Source organism: Oncorhynchus mykiss, chromosome 13 (genome assembly GCF_057628025.1).
Source record: "Oncorhynchus mykiss isolate SJ-2025 chromosome 13, ASM5762802v1, whole genome shotgun sequence".
NCBI lineage: Eukaryota > Metazoa > Chordata > Actinopteri > Salmoniformes > Salmonidae > Oncorhynchus > Oncorhynchus mykiss.
In genome coordinates this window covers 66,673,093-66,694,925 of record NC_143034.1, presented here as the reverse complement: position 1 = coordinate 66,694,925, position 21,833 = coordinate 66,673,093, and the positions used below count along the sequence as shown (strand labels likewise).

The window sequence follows — 21,833 nt, the reverse complement described above, 5'->3', positions numbered from 1 at the left end:
TGACACTGTCAGTGATTTAATTAGAATTCAAGGCACACTTAACCAGAATGGCGATACGCCATCTCATCTGGATTGCGCTTAATGGGACTATCATTTGTTTTTCAACAGTACAATGACCCAAAACATACCTCCAGGCTGTGTAAGGACTATTTGACCAATAAGGAGAGTGATGAAGTGCTGCATCAGATAACCTGGCCTACACAATCACCCGATCTCAACCCAATTGAGATGGTTTGGGATGAGTTGGACTGCAGAGTTGAGGAAAATCAGCCAAGTGCTCAGTGTATGTGGGAACTCCTTCAAGACGGTTGGAAAAGCCTTCCAGGTGACTACCCCATGAAGCTGGTTGAGACAATGCCAAGAGTGTGCAAAGCTGCCATCAAGGCAAAGGGTACTTACTTTGAAGAATCTAGTCTAAAATATATATTTTTTGTTTACTACATGATTCCATGTGTGTTATTTCATAGTTTTGATGTCTTCACTATTATTACACAATGTATACAATTGTTAAAATAAAAACCCTTAAAGGAGTAGGTGTGTCCAAAGCTTTGACTGGTACTGTATATATTTTTACTGACGTCTTCAAAAACGCCACTAAGGAACTCAAAGGCATTTACATCAGATACACGGATGATGCTTCAATCTACAACCTGCTTAGGCTCTGAGCAAAGACCAAAACACAAGAACATCTTGTCCATAAGGCCCTCTTTGCTGATGATTGTTCCTCAACGGATCTACCGCAACTCATGTGAGTTCCAGAATGTCGAGCACGTCACATACCTGGGGAGCACCATCTCTGAGGACGGCTCAAGCCAATCATCGGGAAGACCGAGGAACAGGATACTCAACCATAACACCATCCTTCTTTCCACAAAACTGAAAACCTATACTATGGTAGTGATCACAAACCTGCTGTAGGGCTGTGAAACTTGGACCCTGAACTGTCACCACATCAAACAGCTGGAAACATTCCATACACAATCTCTGAGGTCTATTATGAGTATGCAGTGGTAAGACAAGGTCTCCAACCTGGAGGTAATGCAGAGGGCAAACAGCAGAAATGCACAGCTCCAATGGACTGGCCACACCATCAGGTTTCCCCAACACGGTCTCCCAAGAAGGATTTTCTTTGGCGAGCTGCAGCAAGGGCACTGAAAGGGCAGGCAAGCCCAAAAAGCACTTAAAAGACAACCAGCAGAAGGCAACTTGGAGCGAGAAAGAAGCAACCATCTAACTGAAGCCAGAGAAAAACATAATTACTGCACAAACCTGGGTCCAAAACACCAACAGAAGCACTTGTCTGTCCCTCATGACTCAGTCTGTGCTTCAAGACTCAAGAACCCACAATTAACCAAAGTAATGTGCACAAGTCGTCATTATCCAAACTACTGGAGAGAGAAAGAAATGGTAGAGTTGTAAGTTCTTATCTCCATGAAGTTATCATGTATCCAGTCTCTCGATTTTCACATTTCTCTGGCGATAGCACCCATTGGTTTGCACAGATATACTGTAGGCTTGCACGATACTGGAAAAGCAACTATTGAAGAGATACTCACACATGACAGATTTCCAGTGCTGTGCTGTTAAAAACGTTAAACATATTTTCATTTTTTATTCCCAGAGAGGGAAAAAAGCTAGTGGATATCATAAAGTAGTGAAGTCTTTATGCAAGAATGGCGGCGTTCACAAACCAAAAGGGAAAAGGAGAAGGGAAATAAACCTTAATGAGAGTTTAGCCTCATGTATGAGAAGTCTCATTGATGAACAGTTCAAGATACATTTCCCGTAAGTCATTTAATCATTCTCTCTCTCTCTCTCTCTCTCTCTCTCTCTCTCTCTCTCTCTCTCTCTCTCTCTCTCTCTCTCTCTCTCTCTCTCTCTCTCTCTCTCTCTCTCTCTCTCTCTCTCTCTCTCTCTCTCTCTCTCTCTCTCTCTCTCTCTCATATATATTCATATAGTGCATTTGGAAAGTATTCAGAAACCTTGACTTTTTCCAAATTTTGTTATGCTACAGGCTTATTCTGAATTTGATTAAATATTTTTTCCCCCTCATCAATCTACACACATAATGACAAAGTGAAAACAGGTTTTTAGAATTGACCTTTTTAACATAACTATTCAGACCCTTTGATATGAGTATCGAAATTGAACACAGATGCATCCTGTTTCCATTGATCATTCTTGAGATGTTTCTACAACTAGATTGGAGTTCACCTGTGGTAAATTCAATTGATTGGACATCATTTGGAAAGGCACACACCTGTCTATGTAAGGTCTCACAGTTGACCGTGCATGTCAGAGCAAAAACCAAGCCATGAGGTCGAAGGAATTGTCCGTAGAGCTCCGAGACAGGATTGTGTCGAGGCTCAGATCTGGGGAAGGGTACCAAAACATTTCTGCAGAATTGAAGGTCCCCAAGAACACAGTGGAGTTCCTCTGTGGAGATAGCAGAACCTTCCAGAAGGGCAACCATCCCTGCAGCACTCCACCAATCAGGCCGTTATGGTAGAGTGGCCAGACTGAAGGCACTCCTCAGTAAAATGAACTTCACAGCCCACTTGGAGTTTGCCAAAAGGCACCTAAAGGACTCTCAGACCATGAGAAATAAGATTCTCTGGTCTGATGAAACCAAGTTTGAGCTCTTCGGCCTGAATGCCAAGCGTCTCGTCTGGAGGAAACCTGGCACCATGCCTATGGTGAAGCATCGCGGTGGCAGCATCATGCTGTGGGGATGTATTTCAGCAGTAGGTACTGGAAGACTAGTCAGGATCAATGGAAAGACGAACAGAGAGAAGTACAGAGAGATCCTTGATGAAACTAATAAAGAGATCCAGAGAGATCCTTGATGAAACGTAATACATTATAGAATAAGGCTGTAACGCAACAACATGGAAAAAGTAAAGGAATCTGAGTACTTTCTGAATGTGTGTAAATAATACACATGGAATGATTAGGGCCCTGTTAAATCACATCTACTAACCATCTTTCTGATTTCAACATATTGGTGTTTCAGAAACGAGGGCAAAGGTGGCCCAATCAGGGAACAGATTGATACATTCACCCTTGACACAAACAGCTTGGTTGGGGAGCACCCGGAAGTGTCACTGCATCTGGCATTCCTCAAGACGGAGGTAGGGTTTAAAAAGAAAAAGAGAACGATATGTAAAGCTTGATAAAGAACGGTGATAATAGCAAGAGCATTGTGCAGTTTTCTCATGTCCTTCCTGTATTCAATTGTTACCATGCACCTGCAACAAAGATAGAAGATAGCTCAGGTGTGCGAGTGCCTTTTTGAAATTTTAAACAAACAATCAGGAAATGCAACATTGAACCCCTCCCCCCTCCCCCACTCACCCAATCTTTAGAAAGTAGCCATGTAAACACACCGTCCAGAAATAAGGTTACTCTTATCTGTTCCATAGACTGCTTACAAGGTAAGGAAAACACTTACATTAGGGTCTTCTTGACCATGTTTTTCTATCTGAAAGGAAACTGAATTGAAGGCAAAACTAATCTTTGACCTCCGTGAGAAAAAGAAAAAAATCTACTCCACTTTAACCGAGTCAATCAAGGACACCATGCATCGATGCTATATAAGTAAGTCTTAAAATGAAAATATATTATCTGAGAAAGTGTTGTATTCTAGTTATGAAAATTATAATGATATTTGGGAAGTAACACGTTCTTAAACATATTTAAATGTATTAATAGCAGATACAATGGTTATGGAAACAATATGATGACTGTGTTTTAGGGGCATCAGAGCATACAGGAAAAGATTCTCTGAAAAGGATGAAAGATGATTTACATCAGCACATGAAGAATAACAACATTTTCCAGAAGGCCAAGGAAGATATGCTGGTTTGTTTAACCAACCTGAAGGTTTGACACATTGTACCATAGAGTTAGAGTTTGAAAAATGCATTTAAGTGACACTCAACAATGATACAATAATACAAAATACTGATAAACAAATAACACATGAAATTGAGTTTTGAGGCACTAAAAACAATCATGGTCAAACATGGTGCATGCTTCATCTATATATAATACATTACATCATCTATACACATGTATGCATAAAAACAATCATGGTCAAACATGGTACATACATTACATCATCTATACACATGTATGCATAAAAACAAACAATAAAAGGGTAATGATTGACTTTGACTACATGTCCATAATGCATTTATTACCCTAAGCATTTCATGAACGCGTTTGGGACCTGTAATAACACATCAGTAAAGATTATTGAAATATATTCATAGCATATCTATAGTTCATTCGCGTCATGCTATGCAAAAGCTCATATTTAGGTACAGTATCCTAATAGATGCATCATTACAATGACAGCCTAGTGTCATCATTATGGCTGTTCTCAAAAGTGTGCTTCTGCCATACCCGTGCTAGAGACTATGCCAAACCACGTTTTGAAAATGAAGCTGAAATGTAGCATGTACCAGCCCCATTTCTCCCACCGGCCACTATAGGCCCATGACTTACCTTCTTCTTCCTCTCACTGAGGTCGATGGTGCATGAAGATCCCCACAGGGTTGAATCCCTAGGGTTCATTTTATTAATCAAATCGTGTAGTTGAGGTTCATATCATAACTCATTAACAGTCCTCCTCCACATCACAATTACGATGGTGACATTTACCGCAGACTGGAAGAAACGTTTTCCTTTAACGAGTCCGACGAGAAGTATATCCTGCTTTCACTGGAACAGGCCCAGATCCACGCCTTATGTGTGAAGAAAAGACGCCGGAAAAGGGGGCGCAGATCGGGGATCCTTTTGAAAATCCGTAGGCGAGCGAGTAAACTCCCAATGCCTTACATTCTTCTTGCTAATGTGCAATTGTTAGAAGATAAAATTGATGACCTACTATTAAGATTATCCTACCAACCCGACATTAAAAACTGTAACATCTTATGTTTCACCGAGATGTGGCTGAACGAAGAAACGGACAATATAGAGCTGGCGGAATTTTCCTTGCACCGGCAGAACAGAGATGCTACCTCTGGTAAGACGAGGGGTGGGGGTGTGTCTTTTTGCCAATAACAGCTGGTGCACGATGTCTAATATTAAAGAAGTCTCGAGCTATTGCTCGCCTGAGGTAGAGTACCTTGTGATAACTGTCGACAATACTATCTACCAAGAGAGTTCTCATCTGTATTATTCGTAGCCATCAATTTACCACCACAAAACGAAGCTGGCACTAAGACCACTCTCAACCAACTCTATAAGGCCATAAGCAAAGAAGAAAATCTCACCCAGAATTGGCGCTCCTAGTGGCCGGGGACTTTAATGCAGGTAAACTTAAATCAGTTTTACCAGCATGTCACATGTGCAACCAGAGGGAAACAAATCCTAGACCACCTTTACTCCACACACAGAGATGCATACAATGCTCTCCCCCAACCTCCATTTGGCAAATCTGACCACAATTCTATACTCAGGCTTCCTGCTTACAAGCAAAAACTAAAGAAGGAAGTACCAGTGACTCGCTCAATAAAGAAGTGGTCAGATGACGCAGATTTTGTTGTATAACCCACAGTAAAATAATGCATGAGCTTCAGTTTCAAAGAAAATCGGCGTTACAAAAAGTACATATACGTTTATCTAGGGGAGCGTTTTATTTTGACCTGTCTCAATAGAGAGAGGGGCCACTCCACATCTAGATTTGGCAAAATAGTGTCGATATTGCTTGGATAAAACAGTACGTACATAGGGTTTTGTCCCAAAAGTTACTTTCAGGTCTGTTAATCAGCAACATCACAATCCCATAAAAATACACTTTTACATAGATGTTCATTTGTCATGCTGCAAATCTCTGAAAATTCAAAAGAAATACATTGCCACTGGTGAAGCCATATAGGTTTGTAGTCCATATCGCCTTGAATAGCAGCATGTGGCATGTACACTACCGGTCAAACGTTTAGAACACCTACTCATTCAAGGGTGTTTCTTAATTTAGTCTATTTTCTACATTGTGCTGTTTGAGAGAATGCCAAGAGTGTGCAAAGCTGTCATCAAGGCAAAGGTTGGCTATTAGAAGAATCTCAAATATAAAATATATTTTGATTTGTTTAACACTTTTTTGGTTACTACATGATTCCATATGTGTTATTTCATAGTTTTGATGTCTTCACTATTATTCTACAATGTAGAAAATACTAAAAATAAAGAAAAACCCTTGAATGAGTAGGTGTTCTAAAACTTTTAACCGGTAGTGTATGTTAGTGTTCAAATGAAGTACAGTTGTGTAATGTCTGTACATGTAACAACTCTTCAGTTTACACAGCAGATGGATTGATGTTTGCTAAAGGTAAATGTACTCAAGTGTTGTTGCTATTGTCATACTGCCTTCACACAGCAGGTTAGAGGTGCATTTTCAGATGGGTTTAGGTTAGTACTCTTCTTGGGATCTGCATGTTTCCACAGGCCACCATAGCGATTATGAGCACACTTGCTGAATTCAAGTATTTGCGGCTTGAAAGCACACCAAAATGCACTTAAGAAGAACTTAGTTTATGAACACCCGATGCACAGCATTTAGACCTGATTGTGGTAAAGTACAATCATCACTTGGTGTGAGAGTGGACTAAATAATTATTTCTGTCCTGTATTAGGATCACATCATGATGCAACTGAAGTGTAAACTACAAGAATCGATGGATCTCTCACTCAAGACCCCCAACAGCTCATTCCTCCCAGGTAAATGAAGGGACCAAATGCTTTAGTTATTCCAATATAGTTATAATCAAGTCAAGTACTCGTCAGAACATGTCTGGAAACCATGTCCCCTTTATCTTGAGCTGCATTTAACTTGTGTCATAAGTAAATGTTTTCAAGTTATACATTACTCACGTTACTTACAATCTTGTTGTTTATAACAAATTGAGTAATAAACTTTTATTTTGGGTTATAATAAAGTAAGACAAGAACACAAAAACATTTCAGGATTTTAGTCCATGGCAGTCTAAAGTTCAGGATTTTACAACTTGATGTTAGTGGGAGCTGGTGAGCTTGGAGCCATGTGCAGAGAAGAGACCAGTTGAGGAATCAGTGCTTAAGGATAAACATAAATTCTTTACTGAGAAACGGTAACCGAAGGATCACAGTAACACTGGGAAAACCAACAAACACCATCTCAAACTCACTCAGGAGACAAATGTACATGGCAAACAATTCAAGCTTCTGCAAAGGAAACCAGAAAACACACCTCTTTTTAACAGGGAAATCATAATGAGTAATAGGACACACGTGAGTGTCATTACTGTCTCTAGGACGGTCTCTGCTGCCCTCTGGTGACAGGTGGCCAGGAGAAACTGTAATCCACGTGGCCAGGAGAAACTGTAATCCATGTGGCCAGGAGAAACTGTAATCCATGTGGCCAGGAGAAACTGTAATCCATGTGGCCAGGAGCAACTGTAATCCATGTGGCCAGGAGCAACTGTAATCCATGTGGCCAGAAGAAACTGTAATCCATGTGGCCAGGAGAAACTGTAATCCATGTGGCCAGGAGAAACTGTAATCCATGTGGCCAGGAGCAACTGTAATCCATGTGGCCAGGAGCAACTGTAATCCATGTGGCCAGAAGAAACTGTAATCCATGTGGCCAGGAGAAACTGTAATCCATGTGGCCAGGAGAAACTGTAATCCATGTGGCCAGGAGCAACTGTAATCCATGTGGCCAGGAGCAACTGTAATCCATGTGGCCAGAAGAAACTGTAATCCACGTGGCCAGGAGCAACTGTAATCCATGTGGCCAGGAGCAACTGTAATCCATGTGGCCAGAAGAAACTGTAATCCATGTGGCCAGGAGAAACTGTAATCCATGTGGCCAGGAGAAACTGTAATCCATGTGGCCAGGAGCAACTGTAATCCATGTGGCCAGGAGCAACTGTAATCCATGTGGCCAGAAGAAACTGTAATCCACGTGGCCAGGAGAAACTGTAATCCACGTGGCCAGGAGAAACTGTAATCCACGTGGCCAGGAGAAACTGTAATCCACGTGGCCAGGAGAAACTGTAATCCACGTGGCCAGGAGAAACTGTAATCCACGTGGCCAGGAGAAACTGTAATCCACGTGGCCAGGAGAAACTGTAATCCACGTGGCCAGGAGAAACTGTAATCCACGTGGCCAGGAGAAACTGTAATCCACGTGGCCAGGAGAAACTGTAATCCACGTGGCCAGGAGAAACTGTAATCCACGTGGCCAGGAGAAACTGTAATCCATGTGGCCAGGAGAAACTGTAATCCATGTTTGGTTTTCTTCAAACAGCCACTACAAACCTCAGCTAACTTTAGCCACCACAAGCTAACAAACAATATAAATTATGGGGACATATGAGCATGTGTTTTTTTACTTAAAAAGAAATGGTCAAATCACCCTAAAGTAACAAACCAAATATAAAACCAAATATAATTAATTTCAGGGGATTGGCCACTATCTAACATCAAAATATACAAATCTTAAAAGCTGATGCTTGTTCTGAATGTTTTCTCTTGTGCAGATGATGTCACTGTGGAGTATAACAAGATGAAGATGTACTATGAGAAACTGATGGGTTGCGCTAGTACAGTACAAATCACTCCAAGACTGGATTTACACACAAAAACTACCATATTTGAATCACAGTCTGGGAATGGTAGGAAGTGTGTGAAGGTATGCTTGTGGGGAGTTGATTAACCACATCTCAACCATAGGAATTCAGTCTGAGAGTATTTGATCCCATGTACTATTGTTACCTGGTCTTCCTTTTTCTGTTACAGGTGTCAACAAGTGTAACAATGTTAAATCCTGAGATTGTCAAAGATCTTACAACACATGACCGCAAGCCTACGTATAGGTAACTAGGGATCACTGAAACTTCCACGACTTTATCATGGCCTTTTCCTATGGTCATGTTTACCAAAAGAGTGCTTGACTCTTTTTATTCCCCCCAAAAGTTTACAACTGTCATCTTTTCCTTTCGTCTGCATCGCAGGCTTCAATGCCCAAAGGCAGGTCTTTTCCAGTGCAGTTCCACTGGTCTGGTGTTTCTGATGGAAGGGAAGGGAGATGTGGTTTACAAGGTGACTCAATGGGACAGGAGCCTCCTGGGCTCCATGACACCAGCAGGACCCCTATTCAGCATTGACTGTCCTGAGCAGTCTGTCTGCAAACTGCATCTCCCGCACTGTATGTGTGATGGTAAGTGATGCATCACTGTATGTGTGATGGTAAGTGATGGATCGCTGTATGTGTGATGGTAAGTGATGCATCGCTGTATGTGTGATGGTAAGTGATGCATCGCTGTATGTGTGATGGTAAGTGATGCATCGCTGTATGTGTGATGGTAAGTGATGCATCGCTGTATGTGTGATGGTAAGTGATGCATCGCTGTATGTGTGATGGTAAGTGATGCATCGCTGTATGTGTGATGGTAAGTGATGCATCGCTGTATGTGTGATGGTAAGTGATGCATCATTTCAGTATATTGATTGTTTTAATATACAATATCAAGGTTATTCTAACACAATTATAAAACAGCTATAATGGGACACTAACACTGAATAATACAACCAATAATAATACATACTTTGGATGAAACTTACAGTAAATTAAAGCATTATTTACAGTAAATTAAAGCATTATTTACAGTAAATTAAAGCATTATTTACAGTAAATTAAAGCATTATTTACAGTAAATTAAAGCATTATTTACAGTCAATAAAATAATTGTTCTTATTCTGCAGAGAAGGATGACAATGTGTCCGTGGCCCATGTTACTGATGGCAACATGGAGATTGTTCAGCCACTCAAGACGACTGCTACACACGTGATTGTAAACATCACACACCTCTCCCTCTTTGGCCTCATCAGGGATGTGTTCTCCTTCCTCCCGGTCCGAAGCCAGGTGCTGCTGTTCCTCCGACCACAAGGGAACAGACCACAGAAGCGCATACTGAATGTTATTTTGTTGCCCAAGAATGTGCCACTTTGTGAGGTAATGTTTACAGTATGAAGGAATTCATTCTGCACACGGCAAGAGTTGTTTTGTAGAATGAACTTGAACGTAGATATTGTTCTAGCTGGATAAATGGTGGTAAAATGGCTCATTACCATTCCTTGATTTCTTTCAGAACTGTTAGTGTGAATGTGTTTGATCAGTTTGCCTTGAAGTAATGCACCTTTATTCTTTGAAGGTGGAATACCAACAGAGGGGGAGTACTTTCATTCAAACCAGCTCCAACTGCACATTGACTCCTAGAGGAAAATATGGCCTCTGCTGTGAGCTGGTGGCAAATTTTAGCATACAGCCAAAAGTAAGCATGGCCATCACATTCTACCATACATTCCAATATGCACTGAGTGTACAAAACATTAAGGACACCTGCTCTTTTCATGACATTGACTGAGCAGATGAATCTTGTTAAATCCACTTTAATCAGTATAGATGAAGGGGAGGAGACAGGTTAAATAATATTTTTTAAGCCCTGAGACAATTTAGGTATGGATTGTGCATGTGGGCAATTCAGAGGGTGAATGGGCAAGACAAAATATTTAAGTGCCTTTGAACAGGGTATGTATGGTACAGCAGTTGGCTTGTGTCAAGAACTGCAACACTGCTGGGTTTTTCAAGCTCAACAGTTTACCGTGTGTATCAAGAATGATCCACCACCCAAAATACATCCAGCCATGATTACAAAACTGTGGGGAGTGGGGTTGTGACTCAATATTAGGAAGGTGTCCTTAATGTTTTGTACACTCAGTGTAAGTATTCCTTTGTAATGTGCTACTACTGGTTTGTGGTGTTGGGTTTGATGTGTGGTTTTTATGTGCATGTACCTGACACCAGGAAGTTCCCACAAGAAAAATGTTCTATGTGCTATATGTCCAGCTACAGTAATTCTATCTCTCTGTTACTGTCTACATTTGGCTAATATTATTTTTCATCTTGTGTTTCAGAGTGGGCAGTTAGACTATGACTACAGCCCAAACTTCCACCCCACATTTCAGGTGTTTTTAGACTGCATGTCGGGTGCGGAGAACATCAGACTGAGTCTTTTAGACAGAGGAAGTAACGACCAAAGAGTGTGGGAGTGTCTAATTCCAACAGGTTAGATCAAATGCCAGTTTGTTATGAACCTGTACACCCCTCACCCCCTACTTATTTAAACTGTATACAACACACTGTACACCCCTCACCCCCTACTTATTTATACTGTATACAACACACTGTACACCCCTCACCCCCTACTTATTTAAACTGTATACAACACACTGTACACCCCTCACCCCCTACTTATTTAAACTGTATACAACACACTGTACACCCCTCACCCCCTACTTATTTAAACTGTATTAAACACACTGTACACCCCTCACCCCCTACTTATTTAAACTGTATACAACACACTGTACACCCCTCACCCCCTACTTATTTAATCTGTATACAACACACTGTACACCCCTCACCCCCTACTTATTTAAACTGTATACAACACACTGTACACCCCTCACCCCCTACTTATTTAAACTGTATACAACACACTGTACACCCCTCACCCCCTACTTATTTAAACTGTATACAACACACTGTACACCCCTCACCCCCTACTTATTTAAACTGTATACAACACACTGTACACCCCTCACCCCCTACTTATTTAAACTGTATACAACACACTGTACACCCCTCACCCCCTACTTATTTAAACCATAGACAACACACTGTACACCCCTCACCCCCTACTTATTTAAACTGTATTTAACAAACTGTACACTCCTCACCCCCTACTTATTTATACTGTATGCAACACACTGTACACCCCTCACCCCCTACTTATTTAAACTGTATACAACACACTGTACACCCCTCACCCACTACTTATTTAAACTGTATACAACACACTGTACACCCCTCACCCCCTACTTATTTAAACTGTATACAACACACTGTACACCCCTCACCCCCTACTTATTTAAACCATAGACAACACACTGTACACCCCTCACCCCCTACTTATTTAAACTGTATTCAACACACTGTACACCCCTCACCCCCTACTTATTTAAACTGTATTAAACACACTGTACACCCCTCAACCCCTACTTATTTAAACTGTATTCAACACACTGTACACCCCTCACCCATACTTATTTAAACTGTATACAACACACTGTACACCCCTCACCCCCTACTTATTTAAACTGTATACAACACACTGTACACCCCTCACCCCCTACTTATTTTAACGGTATACAACACACTGTACACCCCTCACCCCCTACGTATTTAAACTGTATACAACACACTGTACACCCCTCACCCCCTACTTATTTATACTGTATACAACACACTGTACACCCCTCACCCCCTACTTATTTAAACTGTATACAACACACTGTACACCCCTCACCCCCTACTTATTTATACTGTATACAACACACTGTACACCCCCCACCCCCTACTTATTTAAACTGTATACAGCACACTGTACACCCCTCACCCCCTACTTATTTAAACTGTATTAAACACACTGTACACCCCTCAACCCCTACTTATTTAAACTGTATTAAACACACTGTACACCCCTCAACCCCTACTTATTTAAACTGTATTCAACACACTGTACACCCCTCACCCCCTACTTATTTAAACTGTATTTAACAAACTGTACACCCCTCACCCCCTACTTATTTAAACTGTATACAACACACTGTACACCCCTCACCCCCTACTTATTGAAACTGTATTCAACACACTGTACACCCCTCACCCCCTACTTATTTAAACTGTATACAACACACTGTACACCCCTCACCCCCTACTTATTTAAACTGTATACAACACACTGTACACCCCTCACCCCCTACTTATTTAAACTGTATACAACACACTGTACACCCCTCACCCCCTACTTATTTAAACTGTATACAACACACTGTACACCCCTCACCCCCTACTTATTTAAACTGTATACAACACACTGTACACCCCTCACCCCCTACTTATTGAAACTGTATTCAACACACTGTACACCCCTCATCACCTACACATTTCAACTGTATTCAACACACAGGATAAAATAAATGTGATTTGATTTTCTTCTCCACAACTTCAGATTTTGAACCACCTCAAGTCAGTCCGATCAACCCTCATCCTGGTAGGGTTTTGTTTCTCATTGTCTATGGCTACATGTCTGATATGGAATGTGTTTAAGTCTTGTCTTGCACAAAATGATGTACATCATCAAGTGATCAGTCTTGTTAAGAGAGACACATTCAGGTCATCAAATATGTTTTGTTGTATTTAGTGGCTTGTTTTGTAGAACACATTTGTTCTTATGGGTTTTAGTTAATTATGGCTCTAATAATATAACCATTTTCTGACATGAATCTCAGGTGCTGAGGCTGTACTGAAGCAGCTCTCGGAGCAAGCGTTTGTGGATAAGCATATGGCTGATCTCATTCAGAGGGTCAAGATGGTGCTGGATGTAGCAGATGACCTGCTTTTGGAGGAGATGATCCCAGATGAATTGCACTCAAGACTCCTTATGGCTGGGACCAGTCAGGAACAAATGAGACTAATGTCGGATGCTTTACAAGCAGGAGGAACAAGAGTGAAATCTGCCTTCTACAAAGCTCTCCTTAACCATGAACCTCGTCTTGTCCAGGACCTGGGTAAGATCAAACTCCTCTGGTCCCCTGAAGCTCAGTTGGTAGAACATGGTGCTTGCAATGCCAGGATAATGGGTTCACTTCCCATGACCACCCATATGTAAAAATATATGCAGAAATATATATAGTCCCTTTGGATAAAAGCATTTGATGAATGTCATATCATTTATTATTATTGCTCTCCCACTATGAGTAGCTGAAACATGGAGGGACATTAGTACGGCCCCTGTAACTTGCAAAGTTTCCCAAAACAACCATCATATTTCAAATAGACGGCCCTCACTTAGGGCTTGTACAGACATGAACTATTCGTCTGTCCATCAGATATTCAACTCATTTCATTGTTATCGATATTGCAGCATTGTGTGCATGGCATTCCCCCCCATTATTTTGTTGCATAAATAATCACTGCCCTCTTACAGACATCATACAGTATATTTAAAGATCAGTTTACAAATCAAATCAAATTTGTCACATACACATGGTTAGCAGATGTTAATGCGAGTGTAGCGAAATGCTTGTGCTTCTAGTTCCGACAATGCAGTAATAACAAGTAATCTAACTAACAATTCCAAAACTACTGTCTTGTACACAGTGTAAGGGGATAAAGAATATGTACATAAGGATATATGAATGAGTGATGGTACAGAGCAGCATAGGCAAGATACAGTAGATGGTATCGAGTACAGTATGTACAAATGAGATGAGTATGTAAACAAAGTGGCATAGTTAAAGTGGCTAGTGATACATGTATTACATAAGGATACAGTCGATGATATAGAGTACAGTATATACGTATGCATATGAGATGAATAATGTAGGGTAAGTAACATTATATAAGGTAGCATTGTTTAAAGTGGCTAGTGATATATTTACATCATTTCCCATCAATTCCCATTATTAAAGTGGCTGGAGTTGAGTCAGTGTCAGTGTGTTGGCAGCAGCCACTCAGTGTTAGTGATGGCTGTTTAACAGTCTGATGGCCTTGAGATAGAAGCTGTTTTTCAGTCTCTCGGTCCCAGCTTTGATGCACCTGTACTGACCTCGCCTTCTGGATGATAGCGGGGTGAACAGGCAGTGGCTCGGGTGGTTGATGTCCTTGATGATCTTTATGGCCTTCCTGTGACATCGGGTGGTGTAGGTGTCCTGGAGGGCAGGTAGTTTGCCCCCAGTGATGCGTTGTGCAGACCTCACTACCCTCTGGAGAGCCTTACGGTTGAGGGCGGTGCAGTTGCCATACCAGGCGGTGATACAGCCCGCCAGGATGCTCTCGATTGTGCATCTGTAGAAGTTTGTGAGTGCTTTTGGTGACAAGCCGAATTTCTTCAGCCTCCTGAGGTTGAAGAGGCGCTGCTGCGCCTTCTTCACGATGCTGTCTGTGTGAGTGGACCAATTCAGTTTGTCTGTGATGTGTATGCCGAGGAACTTAAAACTTGCTACCCTCTCCACTACTGTTCCATCGATGTGGATAGGGGGTGTTCCCTCTGCTGTTTCCTGAAGTCCACAATCATCTCCTTAGTTTTGTTGACGTTGAGTGTGAGGTTATTTTCCTGACACCACACTCCGAGGGCCCTCACCTCCTCCCTGTAGGCCGTCTCGTCGTTGTTGGTAATCAAGCCTACCACTGTTGTGTCGTCCGCAAACTTGATGATTGAGTTGGAGGCGTGCGTGGCCACGCAGTCGTGGGTGAACAGGGAGTACAGGAGAGGGCTCAGAACGCACCCTTGTGGGGCCCCAGTGTTGAGGATCAGCGGGGAGGAGATGTTGTTGCCTACCCTCACCACCTGGGGGCGGCCTGTCAGGAAGTCCAGTACCCAGTTGCACAGGGCGGGGTCGAGACCCAGGGTCTCGAGCTTGATGACGAGCTTGGAGGGTACTATGGTGTTGAATGCCGAGCTGTAGTCGATGAACAGCATTCTCACATAGGTATTCCTCTTGTCCAGATGGGTTAGGGCAGTGTGCAGTGTGGTTGAGATTGCATCGTCTGTGGACCTATTTGGGCGGTAAGCAAATTGGAGTGGGTCTAGGGTGTCAGGTAGGGTGGAGGTGGTATGGTCCTTGACTAGTCTCTCAAAGCACTTCATGATGACGGATGTGAGTGCTACGGGGCGGTAGTCGTTTAGCTCAGTTACCTTAGCTTTCTTGGGAACAGGAACAATGGTGGCCCTCTTGAAGCATGTGGGAACAGCAGACTGGTATAGGGATTGATTGAATATGTCCGTAAACACACCGGCCAGCTGGTCTGCGCATGCTCTGAGGGTGCGGCTGGGGATGCCGTCTGGGCCTGCAGCCTTGCGAGGGTTAACACGTTTAAATGTCTTACTCACCTCGGCTGCAGTGAAGGAGAGACCGCATGTTTTCGTTGCAGGCCGTGTCAGTGGCACTGTATTGTCCTCAAAGCGGGCAAAAAAGTTATTTAGTCTGCCTGGGAGCAAGACATCCTGGTCCGTGACTGGGCTGGATTTCTTCCTGTAGTCCGTGATTGACTGTAGACCCTGCCACATGCCTCTTGTGTCTGAGCCGTTGAATTGAGATTCTACTTTGTCTCTGTACTGGCGCTTAGCTTGTTTGATAGCCTTGCGGAGGGAATAGCTGCACTGTTTGTATTCGGTCATGTTACCAGACACCTTGCCCTGATTAAAAGCAGTGGTTCGCGCTTTCAGTTTCACACGAATGCTGCCATCAATCCACGGTTTCTGGTTAGGGAATGTTTTAATCGTTTCTATGGGAACGACATCTTCAACGCACGTTCTAATGAACTCGCACACCGAATCAGCGTATTCGTCAATGTTGTTATCTGACGCAATACGAAACATCTCCCAGTCCACGTGATGGAAGCAGTCTTGGAGTGTGGAGTCAGCTTGGTCGGACCAGCGTTGGACATACCTCAGCGTGGGAGCCTCTTGTTTTAGTTTCTGTCTGTAGACAGGGATCAACAAAATGGAGTCGTGGTCAGCTTTTCCGAAAGGGGGGCGGGGCAGGGCCTTATATGCGTCGCGGAAGTTAGAGTAACAATGATCCAAGGTCTTTCCACCCCTGGTTGCGCAATCGATATGCTGATAAAATTTAGGGAGTCTTGTTTTCAGATTAGCCTTGTTAAAATCCCCAGCTACAATGAATGCAGCCTCCGGATAAATCGTTTCCAGTTTGCAGAGAGTTAAATAAAGTTCGTTCAGAGCCATCGATGTGTCTGCTTGGGGGGGGGATATATACGGCTGTGATTATAATCGAAGAGAATTCTCTTGGTAGATAATGCGGTCTACATTTGATTGTGAGGAATTCTAAATCAGGTGAACAGAAGGATTTGAGTTCCTGTATGTTTCTTTCATCACACCATGTCACGTTGGCCATGAGGCATACGCCCCCGCCCCTCTTCTTACCAGAAAGATGTTTGTTTCTGTCAGCGCGATGCGTGGAGAAACCCGTTGGCTGCACCGCTTCGGATAGAGTCTCTCCAGTGAGCCATGTTTCAGTGAAGCAAAGGACGTTACAGTCTCTGATGTCCCTCTGGAATGCTACCCTTGCTCGGATTTCATCAACCTTGTTGTCAAGAGACTGGACATTGGCAAGAAGAATGCTAGGGAGTGGTGCACGGTGTGCCCGTCTCCGGAGTCTGACCAGAAGACCGCCTCGTTTCCCTCTCTTTCGGAGTCGTTTTTTGGGGTCGCTGCATAGGATCCACTCCGTTGTCCTGTTTGTAAGGCTAATTAAGCAGATAATTCCTGCTATAATATTGTAAGGTATTTTTGCAGAGTCCAGTGCAGTTTTGTGGACAGAGCGTGTATTCATGTGTGTATTCTCATAGTGTGTATTCTCATAGTGTGTATTCTCATAGTGTGTATTCTTATGTATTTTGATGGGAAGTATGTACATTTACAGTAACATTTCTAATCCCATTCTTCTACCAATGGCAGCAGCAGCTTCCCACTGATGAATGTCATGACCTGGGTTGGTCCTCGACCGCTGGACAAAGGGCAGCAAGCGGTCCCTCTTCCAGAGCAGGATGTCAGAATACTACAGTCACTAGGCTCCTAATCTGCATCGGAGTGTTGGGAGATAAGACTGACAGCAAGTCTATGATGATTTAAAGTTAAAGATGTTATGGTCTTGTGTTTGTGCTAACATTCCACTACTTGACACTTCTTGTCATGCCAGACAGTCTGGCATGACAAAATCAATCAAAATCAAAAATAAATGTATTCATCACGCGCACAGAATACACTGTGTGTAAATTAATGAGTGTGGGTGTGCGTGCGTCTGTGTGGGTGGGAATGTGTGGAGTGCTGTGTGTAGACAGCCAGTGATTGCAGGTAGACAGTCATTGATAAGCTGTTCAGCAGTTTTAATGCTTCAGAGCTCAACCCCAGTGATGAACGGTGCAGACTTCACCACCACCCAGTCTTGTGGTGGAGGGCGGTGCAGCTGCCGTACCAGGCGGTGATACAGCCAGTCAGTATGCAGCTCAATGGTACATCTGTAGAAACTGGTGGCAAGTCTTTTCAGCCACCTGAGGAAGAACAGGCACTGGCGTGCCTTCTTGATAAATGCAGCAAGGAGTGGCAAGGAGTGGAATGTTACCACAAACACACCAGATTCCTTCAGGCTAGTAGTGTGTCCTAGTGTTTACAGTCATTTGTAACAATGTTAATTTTTAAATGTCTTTTGTCTTTGTAATTACATTCTTTCTCTGTAATAGGGTGGTGCATTTCCTCATTTCTCTCATTTACTTCTATTAATGTAGTGATTATAAATTACTATTTTAATGTTGAAATGTTGACATTTAACACCATTCAGTTTGTACAAATGTGTTGAACCAGAAGGGTGCAGAGTCATGTTATTAATAGTCAGATTGTATGTTTCTGACGGGCTACTCTGTTCTCTGGTGGTACTGTGTTCCACACAGGTCCAGCCACCACAGAGATAGAAGGAAAATACTTATCATAGAGGTTCAACTTTAACCTTGTGATGGTCCAGTTGTTGCTGTTTACCACAGTTTCCATTCTATTTCTCTGAAATGTTGCCTTACTCTACATATGGAATAGCAAGCCTGTATGGAAACGGTGTAGTCAGAACAATAAATGCAGTTTTGAGTGTTGTCATATATTTTTCTGTTTCATTAATTGGTCTGAATTTTCATATCTTATCAAAAGTCCTTTATTACACAGATGTTTACTAAGTTTTTTCTGCTTTTGAATGGAGGCATATTATTTGAGCTACTACAGTTTGTTAATAATGTGTTGGTTTATTTTTCATTAATTCAAAGGATTGATGAGGTTTTGTTTATGCTTATTGATTCATCCTTTTATACATGCTTTTATCCAGAAATAACAGCTGGATGTGTTTCTTTCCAATTGACCATTTAACTCAAATGTGCCAATGTGATGTTGTTATAACCTAATAGTTACATTTAGTCATTTTGTAATTGGTTGATTATTGTTATGTCCATTGTGGGGGAAAGAGGATGTTTGAAAATCATGTCCTGTTATGGGTTCATTTCTCAATAAATAATGACTATAAATAGTTATGGTGTGGCGATTCCCTTCACATGAAACAACATGGTGTGGTGTTTAGGGTGAGGGGCGTTAATGATTGTCCTAACAAAATAACTACTATATGATCAATACCAATGTTCAACATGATTAGAATTCATTTCCAAATTCCAAATATCATGGGTCTTATTACAGTAAATACATCATGCTAAATGTATATTATCAGCGTGTAACACTGCCATACTACAGCACCCCAGGTTTAAACAGGAGCATAAGGAGCTCTGCCTAACATTATACACAGGCTCTAACAATCCAGGTTGAGCTGACAAATGTGGAAATGAGCAGACCATCACCAGGTAAAGTACAGTATCTATTTTCACTGTTCTTTAGAGTTAGAAAAAGACAAGGCCCACTCAAAATGTAGATTAATGAACCAGATGGACAAACATCCCCCAACGTTCATCATCAACAGGACAGTATATACTTACAACTAGAAAGGGGCAGGAGAAAGACAGGGGGAAACTGGGCATCAAACTATAAATTATTCTTCAAAAACTGGGTCAAACTTAGATGTCAAATCAAAACCAGTAGCTCTATTTCCTCTCATCTGCTCCTTCCTCTGGGCGGCCCACCCAGGTCTCATCACACCTGATATTGATGAACCTCATCAGCCAATGAGAAGGTTACACAACAAGCATGGAAAATAGTGCCACGGGCTTTGTCAACCATGTTACAAATGTACAAAACAAAGCACTTTTTGTATGTAATAACACTCACATTCCAAAGAGAAAGCAGCAACACCACACAACTACAAAATCAACCTACAGGAGGCCATATGTATAATGTTGCTGTAACCTACTGCTTTTAAAAACAGGTTTACATGAGCATGAATTCAAGTCATGGTTTTCACATGGTTGACCTTGTGGTTAGTGTTGGCTGAGCTGGTTCAGAAAAGGCTTGAGGTCCACACAGTGTACCTGAAGCTGATAGGTTACTTTGGTTTCCATTTCATGTTTTCTCACATCGACCAATAGATAATCTAGGTCTCGCTCATTCTTTTGAATGGCTGCTACAGTGGGGCAAAAAAGTATTTAGTCAGCCACCAATTGTGCAAGTTCTCCCACTTAAAAAGATGAGAGAGGACTGTAACTGTATACTGATAACAAGTTCAAACAGGTGCCATTAATACAGGTAACGAGTGGAGGACAGAGGAGCCGCTTAAAGAAGAAGTTACAGGTCTGAGAGACAGAAATCTTGCTTGTTTGTAGGTGAACAAATACTTATTTTCCACCATAATTTGCAAATAAATTCATTAAAATCCTACAATGTGATTTTCTGGATTTTTTCCCCTCATTTTGTCTGTCATAGTTGAATGAATAGGGCCATGTATCGTGAGATTTTGAGTGAAAACCTCCTTCCATCAGCAAGGGCATTGAAGATGAAACGTGGCTGGGTCTTTCAGCATGACAATGATCCCAAACACACCGCCCAGGCAACGAAGGAGTGGCTTCGTAAGAAGCATTTGGAGTGTACTTATTTTCCACCATAATTTGCAAATAAATTCATAAAAAATCCTACAATGTGATTTTCTGGAAAAAAAATCTAATTTTGTCTGTCATAGTTGAAGTGTACCTATGATGAAAATTACAGGCCTCTCTCATCTTTTTAAGTGGGAGAACTTGCACAATTGGTGGCTGACTAAATACTTTTTTGCCCCACTGTATTTGGCTAAGGTGTATGTTAACTTCCGACTTCAACTGTATAAAGAAGCAAAAAATACGTGAGAAAACATAAAACAAGAATTCTTTGTCCTGTCTGTCCCATCTCCCCTTCTCAGTAGATGCGACCCATTCCTATTCCTCCTCCCTCCCTCCCTCCAACACCACCTTTGTCTCCCCACCTCCCTCCCTCCCCCGCACGGGCTTGTGTTGTGGACATATATGTGTGTAAAACAAAACATCATGGATAACTCATCTTATGTTTGTAAAATTGTTTGTGGGACCAAGGCACACATGAATAGAATAGAATCATAGAATATAGAATCAGCCTGCATACATCAATATTTGATACAGATATAAAAAATACAATTGATACATTCAAACATGATTACATTACCTCATAAGCTTTTGACCTTTCGTCTGCTCTATTGAATGTATCTAATGTTGTTTCCTTGGCGCTGTTCACACAAGCTATGCAGAGCTCTAGTGAAAGGACGTCAAGGAAGTTATGTAGCTATTGAGTTATGCTGAGTTTATGTGGAGGTTTCCATCTGGTCACCAACATTATGTCACGTTCTGACCTTTATTTCCTTTGTTTTGTCTTTATTTAGTATGGTCAGGGTGTGAATTGGGGTGGGCAGTCTGTTTGTGTTTCTATGTTTTTTCTATTTCTGTGTTTGGCCTGATATGGTTCTCAATCAGAGGCAGCTGTTTATCGTTGTCCCTGATTGAGAACCATATTTAGGTAGCCTGGGTTTCACTGTTGGTTTGTGGGTGTTTGTTTCCGTGTGAGTGTTTGTCGCCACACGGTACTGTTTCGGTTATGTCACGTATTCGGTTATTGTTTTTGTATTTCAGAGTGTTCAGTGCTTTTCTTATTAAAATCGTCATGACCACCACGCCGCATCTTGGTCCGATCCTTACTCCTCTTCAGACGAAGAGGAGGAA

The 21,833-nt window shown here is 41.9% G+C and overlaps 1 protein-coding gene across 7 annotated transcripts in view; it reads left to right on the top strand.

Moving 5' to 3' along the window:
• Positions 1-11,119, top strand: part of LOC110538558 (nuclear GTPase SLIP-GC) — a 37,876-nt gene extending 26,757 nt beyond the window's left edge. For 4 of the 7 annotated variants that reach the window (XM_090197284.1, XM_090197285.1, XM_090197286.1 and 1 more), the window contains 6 exons: positions 1,622-1,785; positions 3,014-3,131; positions 3,489-3,597; positions 3,755-3,882; positions 6,639-6,723; positions 8,526-8,716. In XM_090197284.1, the coding sequence (XP_090053410.1) occupies positions 1,622-1,785; positions 3,014-3,131; positions 3,489-3,597; positions 3,755-3,882; positions 6,639-6,723; positions 8,526-8,701 (780 nt within the window). In that variant the 3' untranslated portion in view covers positions 8,702-8,716. Of the gene's footprint in view, positions 1-1,621; positions 1,786-3,013; positions 3,132-3,488; positions 3,598-3,754; positions 3,883-6,638; positions 6,724-8,525; positions 8,717-8,817; positions 8,862-8,999; positions 9,206-9,750; positions 10,002-10,200; positions 10,321-10,963 lie in introns of those variants that run through there. The other 3 variants (XM_090197289.1, XM_090197283.1, XM_090197288.1) reach the window with 3 other exon arrangements.
• Positions 11,120-21,833: the final 10,714 nt, after the last annotated feature.